Source organism: Podarcis liolepis (genome assembly GCF_965112155.1).
Source record: "Podarcis liolepis genome assembly, chromosome: 8".
Classification (NCBI taxonomy): domain Eukaryota; kingdom Metazoa; phylum Chordata; class Lepidosauria; order Squamata; family Lacertidae; genus Podarcis; species Podarcis liolepis.
In genome coordinates, this window is record NC_139560.1 from 52,155,048 (window position 1) to 52,170,596 (window position 15,549).

A 15,549-nucleotide genomic window follows, 5' to 3' on the forward strand; every position below is an offset into this window, starting at 1 on the left:
CCAGCAGGAAATTACACAAAAACATTGCACAAAAATATGTATGTACACAATGCATGAAGCTAATGACTTAGGTAATGGATACTCAGGCTACACTGTGCCTTTCAGCCATTTCAAATGCAGCATCTCTGTACAGCAAACCTGTGGGGTGCTGTTCCAAAAGAAGGCGGTTCATAATATAAAGTGGTCTGCATTTGGTAGGCCAGTTTGGTAGATCAGTATTACAGGCAAGCAGCACTGGGAAATTCTGCAGTGACAGGGCCAAGGACTCCCCAAGAGCATAGCCCTTGTTCATTTCAGTGATGGTTCGTTGGAGAAGTTACAATACACATATATTAGAACTCTTTCTGTCACACACAGGCACAAATACACTCTGAGCAGTCACTGCATTGGCTCCCATTTTTCCACTTTAGCACACCAGAAGTATGCAAAACATATCTAGGGGGGGAAATTAAGTCATTTTGTTTGTTTGAGATAGTCCTTTCACATTACCAAGAGGCCAGGGTGTGCCTGGAGCTGCCCTGATGAGCTGGGTGCTGCATGGGATCATATATCAGTTATACCATAGAAACACATAAGAAGAGCCTGCTGGGCTCAGACTAAAAGGTCTCTCCAGTCCAGCATTCTGTTCTCACGCTGCTCAACCAGGTGCCCAGAGGAAGCCCACAAGCAGGAGACAAGTACAACAGCGTTCCCGTCGATGCTCAGAGTGAATGCTGTAAAGCTGAAGCAAAAATAAAAGCTACTTTCAAATTTCATTCCAGTGTTCTATTTGTCCCATGTTTCAATGTGCTTACTCTGTGGAAAGAGAAGCTACAATTATTGGTATTTTCTCATCAAGGTGAATATTTTAGCGATCACCATATCAAGGACATGCATTACAAACCCTTTCTTGTTTGAAGAATGGCACGCAACACTGTCTCCCTAGCTTCACTGAACTCTCAATTTCCTACCATCAGCGGTGTTGAAAGTATTATCAGAGACCAGCCATTTTGCTGGTTTCTCTCAAATCTTCACTGAAAGGAAATTCTTTGTGTTAAACCCTGATCCTTGAACAAGGCACTGGAAGTCAGCCGAGCAGTTTGAAGAGTGAAGATTCACTTTGGCAATGTCTTAAAAAAAAAGAAAGAAAAAAGAACCACCTCATTTTGCATATGTTTGATACTAGGATGGCAGGAGAGGGAGAGAGAGAAACAGCCTGGCATGAACGAAAGTGATGATCCAAGGTTTCACTGACACATCAGTGCACATTAATACACTTTGCCATTTCCTTTAGCATGTGACAGTCTACCTAGCCAGAGGACAGCCTGGGAAAGAGAAAGAGGGCTGCCAGTCCCTCTTCTAATCCAGGACAAGTGACAGCCAAGTTACACTCAGTGAAACTGCAACATATCAACAGCTCTATCAAGCTAGAGGCACATTTTGACATAATAATGAACGGCTGGGAATGAGCTACTTTTATCTAGGTCAGAATGAGAGATCACAGAATGTTGCAACATGTTAGTGGAGGACAGGAAGGGTGGGGGGAGAGGACATCACAGCAAAGCATTCAGGATCACCGGGAGAATTTCCTAACAGTGTGTGGAGACAAACTCATTAAATCTCTTGACATCAGCTAATTTTTTGTCACCCAAATGAAAGGCAATTACTCATCTGGCATTTCAACACTGTGGCACCAAACTCCGATTCTGGTTCAAACAAAGAAGATGAAACATATTTCATAGCAACTTCATTTGTAAGGAAATGCTAGACAGAAAAGGAGTAAGAAACGGGCGTCTCTGATAGCTAGAGCTTGGTACACACATCCACAGACATTTACAATAGGCATGCTTCTGCAGAGAATGTGAAGCAAGAGATCAGGAGAATACATTCCATTTTAAAGGCGGGGAGAGGGAGAACTGCCTGCTACTTGGATAGGGGGTAGAATAGTGTGAAAGAGAGTGGCTGCCTTTAAGTATATATATTTTCAGTGCAATTCAAGGAATGATGGAACTGGTTTTCTATACATGAAAATGCAAACAGATTTTGGAAATGGATTAAATATCATTCATCATTAACCGGAATTTGACACACAGGTGGAAAATAAACCTATGAAATGAGAAAGCATAAGGTCATCCCAGCATTCTTTACAAATTAATTGTAGTAAAGCCACAATCCTAAACAAATTTACTTGCAAGTGAGCCTGCACTCCTAATCCCACTTCTCTGGCCATAAACCCCACTGAATTCAATAACACTTACTTCTGATTAGACATGTTGGGATTGTCTAAAAGGCCTGTTCCCCCTAACAAAAACCCTGCCTATGCCCATGGCTGTTAGTCACCACTGTGATTTATTATTTAGATTATTTATTTATTATTTAGAAAGTGCCTAGTATGTGCTTGGGGCTGTTTAGAAATTAAAAAACGATTTTAAAACCAACCTAGTCCCTGCTTCCTCCAGTTGGCACCCTGAAAGGTAAGCCCCGTTATATCAGCAAACTTACTCCAGAAGTCAAGAGTAAGGGGCCCTGAGAAATCAGGGTAGTGTTGCACATGTTCCCACTCCTTGAGCAAGTATTTATCTCTGTGATTTAAGAAATGGGTGTTAAAATATTCTCTTGAATCTGTTCCAGCTGATGAAAGTGGCATTTACTCTCTTCCTGCCACATGAAGATGCTACCACAGCCATCTCGGCCCTTAAATCTGGCATTAAAAAGTAAACTTTTTAGGAAAAGGAGGAATCGGCCTTAGGCTGCAATTTTACACTGAAGACATTGTGTTAAAAGTCTGTGGAGCTATTCTCCAGTTTGTAGGATATAGATAAAGCTGTGATGTACATCCTATTAATGACATCATTAACAACGAATGGATAAATAAATACATTTCAATGAGAAGGGCATCAAATACTGTAACACAACACCATACATTTTCTCCATTGTTCCCAACACAGAGCTGGAACTTAATTCAAAGCCCACAAGTTATACTATGCCCCTGTGAACACCCGATGCACGCTACACACATCCACACTCCCAAGCAGGTTCATTGAAACTTTTGCATGTAGATTGTGTGGAATGAACTTGTGGAGAGAGAAGAAAGGTGACTCTAATTTATTTGTGTACCTGCATTGGTCGAATACATATTAGCACAGCAAAGGAATAGGCAGTGGCGTAGCGTGGGGGGTGCAGGGGGGGCCGGCCGCACCGGGCGCAGCACCTGGGGGTTAGGGTTAGGGGGCGCAAATCCACAGGTTAGGGGGCGTAAATCCATGGGTTAGGGGGCGCAAATTACTTGCCTTGCCCCGGGTGCTGACAACCCACACTACGCCACTGGGAATAGGAAACCCTTCAACTCTCATCAGCCCCAGCTAACATGGGAAATGGTCAGGGATGGTGGGAGTTGTATTCCAGCAACATCTGATTCCCCATCCCTGAGAAAAGCAAAACCAAGATGGGCATTGTTGGCACAGCCCCAGTTACTGCTTAATCTGCCCATGGTTCTCCCCATCTATATGTCCCTTATTTTTCAGGCAACTGATTCTGCACGCCCAACTTGGTTTCAAGATGCTGAGATGAAGAAGATTTTGTGCAGATGTAATCCAGATAAAACAACAGAAGATGCCTGTGTGAGAAAGACAATCACAGAAATGGGCTCTGTATGTATATTTATCATTACTTCTGACTATGAATTATTTACTCACAGCACAGTAACAGTAGGAACCGCTATCCTGAAATTACCTTACAGACTCAGATTCCTTACTGCTGAGGAATGGAAGAAACACATGAAATAGTATTAATATGCTTCCATGTCAGTTTGGGTCTTGGTCTCTTTGCTAAGGATGCCAATAGGATGCCAAGATTGTGCCAGTGTGTGTGTGTGTGATCTGCTTTCTGTCACTTCAGTGATGTCAGGCAATCATAAAACACAGTTTAACTGGCTGGTTAGGTTGACTTTATGGCTTCTCAGCACCGCTGGGGTAGTTAAAAGCAGACATAACATGTCAGTAAATCCAGCCCATGGGAGATCACTGCTGCCAAACGCCAAGTCTGCTTTGCAATACAAACAGTTGTTCATTGAAAACTAGGGCTGAGCCCAACCTCCTCCCAACACTGGCCACCAAATAACCAGCAGATGGCAGTGACACTTGGCAACTCCCTGCCCGGCTGGGATTCATGCCAAGAGCCAAGGAATGTAAGGCCCTGATCCTATTACCCATCCTCTGAGCTATAGTCAGTCCCCATCTGGAAACAAATGCAAAGATTCACACAGCTTTATTTTCAAAGGCAGCAAAAGTAATTATGAGGGGGCTTTTTCTCATTGTTGTTGTTGTTTAGGAAGGAAAAGGGAGGGTGGGGGAAGCTTACCAGACCAAATATCTCATTTCCTTTAAAATAATCTCTCTCTCTGTAAGTGTAACAGACTGTACAGACATTTTACAAGAATAAACCAGCTTTTTGGATTCTTATCTACAAATTGAAGAGCCTGGGGATCCTTAGTGCAAACTACCGCTGACCCGCAGCTTCTAAATCGGTAAACTTTGGATAGCCTAAGCGGTCCATTAGAGTCAAACAGATGTCCTCGATCTGCTTAATTTCCTCGCGAGGCATCTCATGTCGCCAAGCCTGGATGCTGGCCGGGGAGACCTCTCCTTCGTAAGGAAGGTAGAAAAGGTTGGTGGATGTGGCAAATAGGATTTGGTTTAAGCTAGCGGGAGACAGAGGGATGCCCAGAAAAGCATAGATGGATTCAGCCACCTTCTGGGGGAAGTTGACTAGGTCTTCGAACTTGAGCAGCCGGTAATTCTCCGGCAGCAAATCCCCATTGAGTCTCAGGGCTGCCGCCGTGTTTGCCAGCCACAAATGGGACATCACAGAGACAGCGTTTGAATTTGAATCGGAGAGTTCCTCCCTCAGCGATTCGTATTCAAAAGCATAGCCTGCATTTAAACCACACTTTTCTTTCCTGCCCTCTGCTTTAAACAGCATCGCTAAGCGCTGGGGAACCTTTCTCAAGGAGTAAAGGCTCGGCTGGCTTTTGTGCAGTACTGAGTAGATCCATGCCCGGGGGTCTCGTACTACATAGAGCGCTCTCAAGGAAGGGCCTATGATTTCTTGAAAGAAAGGCAGCTTTAATGTCCAGCTCCCACTGCTCAGGCTAAGCACGGGGCGTGCATTGGGATAAGAGGCTATGTGTCTCCTGAGCTCCCTAATGTAATCAGCATCTTTCTCTGAACTCCCTCTCAATCGGCTTCTTTGCTCTGCTATGGATTCTCTTTTTCTGGGCCGCCGCTTTTTGTCCTGTCTGGCAACAGGATGCTGCGCGGACTTACTTCTGCTGGTTTCATGTAAATGGATATTCTGAAGGTGGAGTTTTGTGTCTTTGACTAGGGAATGCAGCCAGCCCTGGAACAGCCGGAAACGGCCGCTCCGAACATCAGACGCCTTCCACTCGCAGGCATCGACGAAGGAGTCGATCTCAAACTCGGCTTCGGGGATGTCAAGGTAGCCTGAAGGGATCCTGATGTATAGGAAGTCACTGCTGTTGAAGAACAGCTGCTTCAGGATTTCCGCACCTGAGCTGGGCAGGGAGGTAATGACCACATCAGGCAAACTCACAGGGTGTGCCTGGTCCTTCCCTGTGCTGCGCTCAGCACTCATTGCATCGCTGCTCCACTTTCCGCAGATGGGCTGAGTGCAAGAGCTCCACACATCAACCAGCTCGACAAACCACAACGTGATGACCAGGATGAGGATCCAACGCAAGAGTCTGCTGAAGGAAATGTAAAAGTGCCACTGGAAGGCCAGCAAAGCCAAGCTAATCCCTAAGATCAACCCTGCAACGACATTCACTTTAAATCCAAAGGGGAAAGCGATCCTGTTGCTGGGTGCCTCTTTTGCTACGGTTTCGGTGCCCAGGCCAAACCTCGTCACCTTTCCCTGAGTGGCTACCTTGGCATAGCCACCAAAGCCTAAATAGCTGAACCTTGTCCTCAGATTTAGATAGTCTGTAACGACAGAGAGAACTGTTTCTGTGTTGTTGACATTGAGAGAAATCTGATACCCTGATCGGGCATCGTCAACAAACCTACAGTTAGAAATATTGACATACGGCCCATAGAAAATGTAGGCAATCCTTGCTACAGTGGTCTTTGCAGAGAAAGTGACATTTACAAACTGAGTCCAGCGCTTTTTGAATTCAGCCGCCTGCTCTGCTTCTTGTATCCTAGCGACAGGGCTATTCCCATGATGGTCGAACCAAAACATTTTATAGTGGGCATCCCAGACGTCCATCATGGCTCCATTATATTTGCTCATAAATTTATATTGTACGTATTTAAAGTCAATGTCAAGGTTATGAAAAAAGGCACTGATGGAGTCAATGGGAGAGTCCTCCTCTTTCTCCACATGGTCCACCACTAGCAACATTTGAGGATTCAGCAGGAGCAGAGAACGGTAAACGCTTTTCAGCTTCATTGCTGATGAGTAGGCAGGCGCTGCCTCACCGCTCACAAACATCATCTCCTCATGCTGAGAGGATGTAATGATCTCACCAGCAGCTTCCCCAACTTCATCCCCAGTCCACTTAAGCCACTGTGTGCATTCCCCAAGCTGACCCTCCCAAGGCTGATTGCACTGGCTTGTGGGAGATGGAGCGAACACCAGGACGTTATTCAGGTGGCTCAGCTTGGGTCCATAGAGGGCCTCGGAGACAAACACCTGCCCATTAGGAGCAAAGGTAAAAGAGTTCTGATCTGGATGTTCATGGCCTGGGTTGAAGCTTCGCCACCCATCAATCCAAGAATAGGGCTGAAAATGGACTATGTCATAGACAGCACGGCCACCCAGCTTCCCAGATTTAAAAGAAACAAAGGTATTTGTCTGAGCGTTTGGCAAACCTGCTCCGTATGTGACTACCCCCCAGTTAGGGAACACATGCATTTTAGGAGTGCCGTAATCAGGTGGAGGGTGGGGAGTTAACCCCGGGTCATACCATATGTACTCGGTGTGAAGCGTGCTCCACCTCTGGGCAGTGGAGGGCACCATTGGACCATCCTTTGGGCGGTGCTTTCTAATTTGTTGTGCAAGCCAATTGCCTACCCCACTCTTCAGCACAAACTTATCCAGGAAAACCAGCTGGCTTTCGGGGCCGTAAAACCAATTGTAATTTGAATCGGCTATGCCGACAGTCCTCTGAAAGCCCGGCAGAAGGGTAGCATAGTAAAACCAAAAGTGCATTTTGAGCCAGTGGTTTTCGAGGTTGTTAATCCCAAAGTGGCGCTGCGCCAGAAATATATACTGAGTAATCGATTTGGCGGTGTAGCTACCGTAAGCCACGCCTTCGTCCAAAGAGCCATCGACAATGTGGTTGAGCAAAAACATGGTTTTCTCCATCACGTCCACCACGGCGTGTTTCCAGGCATTTGCTTGGGACTCTAGGCCCCCTCCAGTGACCAGGGCCCCAATGAGCAATGCCAGCATGTTAGTGGCCTGGTGGTTATGAAGAAGCTGCTTGCCCCAGGAACGGACTTTGGAATACTCGTACATTTCCTCAGTCACAGCCCATATCTTGGCAAAGTATTTTTGCCTTCTAACATCATCCAATGAGGCATATAAAAAATCAAAAGCGGTGGCAAAGCCGGTTAAGGAGTGGCCCAGAGGAACTTCGTCACCTGGGGCATTCTCCACCAGCCAGTCTTTGTATCCAGCCATTCTGTCCATATATTCTAGCACAAAATCAAAGGCAGCTTTATCTTCCGGGCACAGGAGGCAGTAAAAGGCTAAAGGAGGGAGATTGTTCCCATATATCTCATTCCACTTGGCAGCAAAATCAGCATGCTTGGGGGGAGGGAGGTAGTATGATGGACTGGACAGCATCACTGACACCGCATTTCTGAGGGCTCTGAAGAGGTGGAGATGGCTGGTGTGAGATTTCTGTCTCAGCGCTGGGAGCTCTTCAGCACTAAAATATAAGCTTGGGTGAAGCACGGCCTTTTTCGTCTTCTGACTAGTCCTGAAATCATCTAGCCTCTGTTTCTCATACGGATCCACATCCTCTGTAAAAGTCACCCAATCAGAGTAATTGCTTACAGACTCTTCAAAAGTGGAGGCTGCCAACATCACTAAGGCTAGAAATAAGGAATGTCCTGTAAACATTAGAGCCATGATCCATTAGGCAGTTTCCTCCCTTCGGGCATACACCTCTTTCGAAAAAACAAAACCACTGTTCAGATTTCAAACATGAATCAGACTCGCCAGCGTGGGAAAAGTACACTTGAAAGCTTTTTACGCAAACCCAGGCGGCAGTAGCGGAGGGGACCTTGTGCTACCAGGTACACACAGTTCTGAGCTGATGCGATCAGTTGACATTGCACTGGAAAAACGCTGGCGTGCAGGCGCTTAGACTAGAAACCCTTTGGCCACGCTGAAAAGTGTTTTTCGCCCAGAGGGCTAAAAACAATGAAACCTTTCACTAGCTTCCATGTACATCAGACTAACAAGTAAATTTAATGACAGAAAGGATGTCTATTGAACCATGAAGAAAAACACATCCAGGGTGTTACTCGTGGAAGTGTTCTTATTTAGTTTTGTTTTTTTTAAAAAAAATCCATTGATTTCTTCTGTTGTGATAGGATGGCACTGATAACAATACATGTACAGCAAATGAGGAAACAAATGTAATTTAGTGCCAAAGATATGAACTAATGAGTTCAAGTTGCCCTCTTCTGTCCCATTCTCTCCTAGTTCACACACATCCGCAGAAGTTTGTCCTTTATTTTGGTGGGGAAGGGATACTCAGCAAAATGTCTCCATTGGCCAATTTTGGCAGAGCTGCCATCCTTCTCACACTTGCTAACCTCCAGTTGTGAAAACTCTGTTGGGTTTGATGATCGTCTAACAGACTCGCTGCTTTCACGTCGCCTTTCATTATCTTCAGGTCCTCATCAGTCTGCGAAGCCAGACCCTGTCTCTGAGTTTCAATTAGTTCTATTGCCTCATCACAAAGCCAAATTAAAAATACGAAATGGGATGCACAGATAGCTGGCTCTGGAATCTGTTCGCTTTGCATGTTGATCTCCTCTGTTAAAACAAACAGACAAACATGTGTCCCTCAAAATGTACAAGAAAAGTGTTCATATGATAGCCAACTACTGGTTTTGCTTTTTAAAGATCATCTCACTGTAAATAGTTTTTCTACATATTCATGTCAGAAGTAATATGATGTTAACTTTTTAACTGTTTAAAATCTACTTTTTAATATATTTTACTTCTAACTGAATAACTGTTCAGTATCCAGAAAATCTCATAAATTGATGTAATGTTTCATTTAGTAAAGCACTATTTTACTAGTTAAGCAAAATGGTCTTTCTTCAAAAGCACAATCTGGACTGCTATTTGCCTGTCATCTTCAAACATAACAGAATTAACAAAAGTTGTGGTTGTTGTTTTAACACCAAGCTGTTCTACAATTAAGACACCCATTCATGTCTCTGTACACTGCAACCTGCAACACAAACGGCTTTTTCTTTTTCAAAGGCAAGCTTTACAATTAAAAAAAATCCCGCAATGCAATCGTTGTGCATAACTGTGTACATTTTGCATTTGTGCCTCCCACCCTATCTTCACCTGTGACTTACTAATCGAGACAGTCCTTTGCAACAGTCCCTTGCAAGTCACCAGAGGGCGCTATGAGCCAATTAGTATACCCCCCAAATAAATGTCTCCGGGCTGAAGAAGTTAGAACAAGTTTTTCTTTGCCAACAGCTGCAAATATTTAAAAGTCATCGCCAACAGGAGGTCGGCCGTACAGAACCAAACAAAGAGAAAAGACCTCATGCTCTCCCTTTACATTGTTTAACAAACGTTTTTAAGAAAGACGTACCTTAAAAAGCAGGCTACTTTGGGGGTCGGGGGTCGTATCCCATCAGCAATGATGCCAGTATATCAAGAGGAAACAGGAGTAGAACTATCCGGTTGCCACATCGCTCCTTTCTCTTCTTCTCCCTTCCTCTTCTAGTTGGATTTGCATTCGCCCGGTTTCGTTTTAAGTAGCGAAGCCTGAACTTCAGCTGCCCATCGAAAGGCTCTGTCCCCAGACCTGGGTGCCGCCTGTCATTTCTCCCGTTCCCATCCTTTGCTCTCTCTCCCTCTCCGAGAAAGAAAAGTGCAATGATGCTGCTACTACATCTGAGTTCGAACTTCCATCAAGCCAGCTCCGAAACGCCTTTCCAAGTGGGGAAAAAGGCAGCCAGTGTCAATCAAGAAAAAAGTGGTCCTGCATGCAGAGCAAGGAATTGTTCTCTTCCCTTTTCTCGAGGAATCGCCACCAGCCGCCTGGAGCCGTCTTCCAGATGCAACTCCTGCAAAGAACTTGACTCCCGCCGCGGCGATCCGCGGACGCGGGATGCCGCTCGACCCCCAGGGCAGACTCCGCCGGAGGCTTCTCCGGCTGGGAACTCAGCCGCGTTCCTTCCCGCTCCGGCTGCTGGCTGGCGGCGGCACCGGCGTCTGGCTCCCTCGCTCAGCTCCGCCGCTGCGGTCGGCAGTTCAGGCAGCCGAGAAGGCAGCAAGAGCCGAGGCGGCGGCGGCGGCAGCAAATCTCTCAAGCCAGGCGGAGCGAGGGCGGGTCTTGCCGCTGCCTTCGCCAGAGCAGGAATGTGCTCATTTTCAGCTCGGCTTTGTAACGCCTGCTGGGCGCCCCCGTCCCACTGAGCATGTGCAGAGGCCGCGCACACATGCTCCGCGCCAGACGGTGAAGCCGCTGCCCTTAGCCTGCCCTGAGCTCAGCTCCTGCAAGCTCAGGTGAGGAAAGGAAGGTGGCTGGGGGCAAGAGATTGGAAATGGGGGTGGGGGGAGGTGGGATCAGAGGTGTTAGGCGGGTGAGAAAAGGTGCGAGCGAGCGAGTCAAGAGGGGTTCTTGCTTTGATCTGAAACCCCTTCCCGAATGTTTATGCAAGCTGAGATTTAACAGCCTCTCCAGGGTTAAGTGGAAATACAGTGATTAGGGAATTCAGAGGTGTCCTATCGCCAAATCTTCATCGTCAGCATCATCCTAACGAAGAATGCGGAGCAAATTTAAGAAGCAAAAGTTGCCGGAAGGGGAGCAATGCAAAAGCCACATTTCAGCAATAATGGTTTGGGGGACCAGCTTTTGAGTTCTTCAGAAGTCTTCACCAGGGTGGATGAACCCTGATACTACTGAGCAAGATGGACCAATGACCTGACTCTATGAGGCAACTTAATATGTTCTTATGTCGTCGTAATTACTGAAATGATTGCCGCTCTTTCATTTGGTGGCCTCTGTGTCACTCGATCTAATGGTAGGGCTGACCCTACTTCACATTCTCCCTGCCCCGCCCCGCCCCCCAGCAGATGGAACAGAGCGGGTGGCACTGTGGTCTAAACCACTGAGCCTCTTGGGCTTGCTGATCAGAAGGTCGGTGGTTTGAATCTGTGTGAAGGGTGAGCTCCTGTTGCCCTGTCCCAGCTCCTGCCAACCCAGGAATTCGAAAGCACGCCAGTGCAAGTAGATAAATAGGTAGTGCTGCAGTGGGAAGGTAAATGGTTTTCCGTGTGCTCTGGCTTCTGTCATGGTGTTCCGTTGCATCAGAAGAGGTTTAGTCATGCTGGCCACATGACCCAGAAAGCTGTCTGTGGACAAATGCCAGCTCCCTCGGTCTGAAAGCGAGATGAGCACTGCAACCCCATAGTCATGTTTGACTGGACTTAACCGTCCAGGGGTTCTTTACCTTTTACAGAACCTGGAAGATGCATTGAGCCATCATGGCTCATAGTCACCGATCAACCCCTCACCCATGCATTTGTCTAATCCCATTTAAAAGTCTTCTAAGCTAGCGGCAGTTGTCAAATCTCATGGCAGAGGGTTAATTATATGCAGCTAGTAATCGGAGAAAAATGAACCTGTAGTACTGAAATCAGAGGCCAAAAGCTTGGCTAATATGTTTTGTTTCAGGTGTGATGAACATTTTCAGCCACATTCCCTTCAACCTTCTGAGGTCCACATGCCGGTGGTGTGGGGAGGGGGCGCAGAGGTAAAAGTGGGAACTGAGCAGAGAAACAAATGTGAATGTTACCTTTGGATGGAGGCTAGTTTCTGCACACATTTTCCTCCACTGATACAAGCAAGAAGTATTTCCAGAGATCCTCAAGGGGAGTTCAAAGCAGGGCCAGTAGTAATGGGGTGTGGCTTGAGGAGAATCCCAAGGGCCAGAGGCCAGGAGGAATATTTGGTCCCCGGGTCTGGGGTTTCCCATCCCTGTTTTAGAGCCCTTGAGGGAAAAGTAAGAACCTCTTACAACATCAGACACATCATTCCTCAGCCTTTGGGGATTCACAGTGCAGTCTTGCTCCTTGCAGCTCAGCTGAACCAATGTCCCATAGTGAAGGCTCCAGGACTGAGGTATAAGCTATGTAATGCAGGATGGGAATTCAACCCTGCGTCTGTCACACAGCCTTCCCCAACCTGGTGCCCTCCAGATCTTTAAACTACAACTCTCAGCAACCTGACGGTTAGCCATGCTGACTGGGGATAATGGGAGTTGTATTGCAAAACAACTGCATGGCACCAGATTGAAGAAGGCTTTCCTCACATATGTGGTCTGGAGGCTCTGCAAGGCTTTGAATGTAAGCACCAGTGCCTTGACTGGAGTTTGGAAGCTAACTCTGGTGGCAGCTGGTGGAGTTGCTGACTTTCCGTCCAGCACTCTTCATTGGGTGACAGTGGTGTTTGTGAGTCACTGTGAAAAGGTAGCCCTAGCAGTCAAACCTAACAGTTTCAAGAGCAGAAAATAGCTTGAAAGAGTTTCAAAGACCTGAGGGGAGAGAAAAAGATGGGAAGAAGATAATAATGCCGCTTTCAGTTCTTAATATCAAGGACAAAGACTGTACAACGGGGGAACAGTCAGGTTCAAAACCTTAAAAGGAAACAGAAGGGCAGCAAAGAGCAATATAATTTAAAGTACAGATAGCTCCTTGTTTGTACCAGAAGGAAAGGAAGTTATAACGTAAAGGTTACATTCAGACTGTTAATATTGTATCCATTGTTAGACCTACTCAGAGTAGACCCTTTGAAATTAATGGACATGACTAATTTAGGCCTGCTAATTTCAGTCGGTGTACTCTGAGTAGGAGTTAGCTGGCTACAGCGCTCCCTTTTCGTAGGAAGGGTTCATTTGAATACTGGAAATTTAGGTTTGCACAATTAAAAGTGGATTAAAGAGCTCAGGCACAAGAAGCCTATTTTTTCTTTTTGAAGGATCTTTTGCATTTAAGAAAGTGATGGGGAAATGCAGTGGCGGAGCTTCAAGCTCTGGTACGGGTGGGGGGGCGGAGAGCGGGCAGGGGCAGGGCTGGCGCGCGTCCTGGGGGCATGGCGCGTGCATTCTGGGGGCAGGGCTTCCAGTGCGGGCAGGAGGGCAGCACGCTGCCTTCGGCAGTGGGGAAATGAACTAATAAGTGTGGGATAATCAACTGATTAACGGGAAGATGTGCAAGGAAATTGGGATGAAGTGAGGAGGGATGCAAACAAATGCTTGGTAAAGCTCAGACATTGTCTTTCCTTCGCATAAGCTTTGGAAAAGCAAATCAGGATCAATGTTCAATAAACAGATTTTCTCTGGGAGAGCCCTAAAATCTCCCATAGTAAATATGTGGGGAGTGGGGCATGGAGAGGTTGTACTTTGATGGTAGTGGCAATTGAAGGCCAAACATTTAACACTTAATGAGCATCATACAGTGATGTCTCTGGATTTTCCTTGACTTCAAATGAGGGGAGGGGGATGTTGTTATCTAAGCCGCAACACACAGGGAGGGGATAGCAACACACAGGGAGGGGAGATTTATCGCTGTCTCCCTCCAGCTATGATTGGGATTATGATCCCCTCTCCTTGTGGCAAGGCAGTCTGGATAACAATGCCTGCCCCCCCCCACCAAAAATATATATGCAATGAAAGCGAGTCTCAAGATGTTGCTGTAGGCATCTCACGAAGCACAAAAATTAATTATTTTAAAGCTTTAAAATACCCTTAAAATACCTAGAATGTAAAATCAATCTTCATTAAAACAAAAATACAACGTAAAACTAATAAAACAGTACGAAAACATTAAAAAGCAAATAAAGCAGAGATTTGGGGAATTCTTATGCATAAATCAGGGTCCAGTTTTCTGGTTCAAGGAAAAGCATTTGAAGCCACTGTCGACCGTTGCTTCACCTCTGAATTACATTCCACATTACAGGGGCAGCAGCAGAAAATGCCTATTTTTGAGACACCGCCCTAGTGATATTCTGTAGGGCGCAGTGCATTTTGGCCCTGAGTGTAATGAAGTAGTGATCCTGTGAGCAAGTATCACTGGGTGGAGCCCCTCAGGCAGATGGTAACAATTAGCCCCCAAGTGGGAGCCTGTGATGGGGCTAGCTGGTTGCCAGCATTCCCCAGCCCCTATAAATATTCAAGTTAACCTTATGGAGCGGGAGAGAACACACCGTGTTTTAGACTCGCCGTTTGATGTTCTGTAGCTGGTGCTGGAGAAGAAGCCAATCCAACCTGGTAACCCGTTCGGTCCCTGTGTGTGATTGATTAGTAGCTTGGAGGGAGGACTCGGGCAAGGGACCCCCTCCTTGGCACCGAGATGAATGGGAGACTTGCTTAGGTGTCACTAGGGGGCAGGCTGGGCTGGCACTTCTTATGCCGAGAGTATCTGCAAAGGCTTTCTGGAACCATTTCAAAGCAATTGTCTTATTCTGTTGCTTTTGCACACTATCCCATTTGCAGAACCTGTTTTGTTGCTCTGCGGAGACCTCTCTTTGCTTTGTTTCATTTTCAGCAGTTACACTGGGATGAAATTAGTCACTTGGTCAAATATTTAAAGACACTGGGCTCCAGGGGGTTCAGATCTTGTTCTTGGTATAAGCATCGCAGGCATTGCTTTGTATCACACTAAAGGAGTGTGACACAAACTGAATTGGTGACTGGGCAAATATAGCCCCTATGCTGGGCTTGGGTCTTTTGAGAATATTTGTTGAAAAGCAACATTGCACATTCTTTCATAATTCAAGAGAATCTTTAATAAAAATTATTTCAGAAAATGCTTTTATTAGTCGTACTATCCTTGCACTTGTCCTTATGCTTCACAAGCAGCATAATATCCAATTCCCATATAAAAGATGTCATGAGGTGGGGCTACAGGTGCATCCCCACGGCCCCTTTCCTCAGCCTCTGAAGCAGTAATGCAAGTCTCACATGGAGGTGGCTTAAGAAGCATGTGTTTACTGCATGAAAAACCAAGTTAGCAAAATTCACAGTACACTGAAGAAGGCAACATAATTATCTTTTTTTATTTATTTAGGAGCGTTGTTAGTGTGAATGGAGACTACTACAAATGACTCAGTTGGTTTGGTTTCAAAGTAAACAGGCTGCTAATGTCCTACAGTGAAGCAACTTTTACTCAAAAGGATGTTGGCTGTTCTGAAACCTTCACATTACTCCCCCCCACCCACCCACAGAAGAGGACTTACAGATGGAAGAAGAATCTGCCTTAGTTGGATTCCAAAGCAGACTC

The 15,549-nt window shown here is 46.1% G+C and overlaps 1 protein-coding gene and 1 long non-coding RNA gene across 2 annotated transcripts in view; one reads left to right on the forward strand and one right to left on the reverse strand.

Annotated features, from left to right (window-relative positions):
• Positions 1–15,549, forward strand: part of LOC310714024 — a 497,831-nt gene that overhangs the window by 216,117 nt on the left and 266,165 nt on the right. The gene's annotated exons all lie outside the window — the stretch shown is intronic.
• Positions 4,230–10,681, reverse strand: DSEL (dermatan sulfate epimerase like). Its single transcript, XM_083518572.1, has 2 exons — positions 9,854–10,681; positions 4,230–9,051 (listed from the first exon to the last, which is right to left on the reverse strand). Exon 2 carries the CDS (start codon positions 8,134–8,136, stop codon positions 4,477–4,479), a length of 3,660 nt encoding a protein of 1,219 aa, XP_083374698.1. The 5' UTR covers positions 8,137–9,051; positions 9,854–10,681; the 3' UTR covers positions 4,230–4,476.

Coding starts and splice junctions, on each gene's coding strand:
- DSEL (XM_083518572.1), bottom strand. CDS start 8,136: ATGGCTCTAATGTTTACAGGACATTCCTTATTTCTAGCCTTAGTGATG.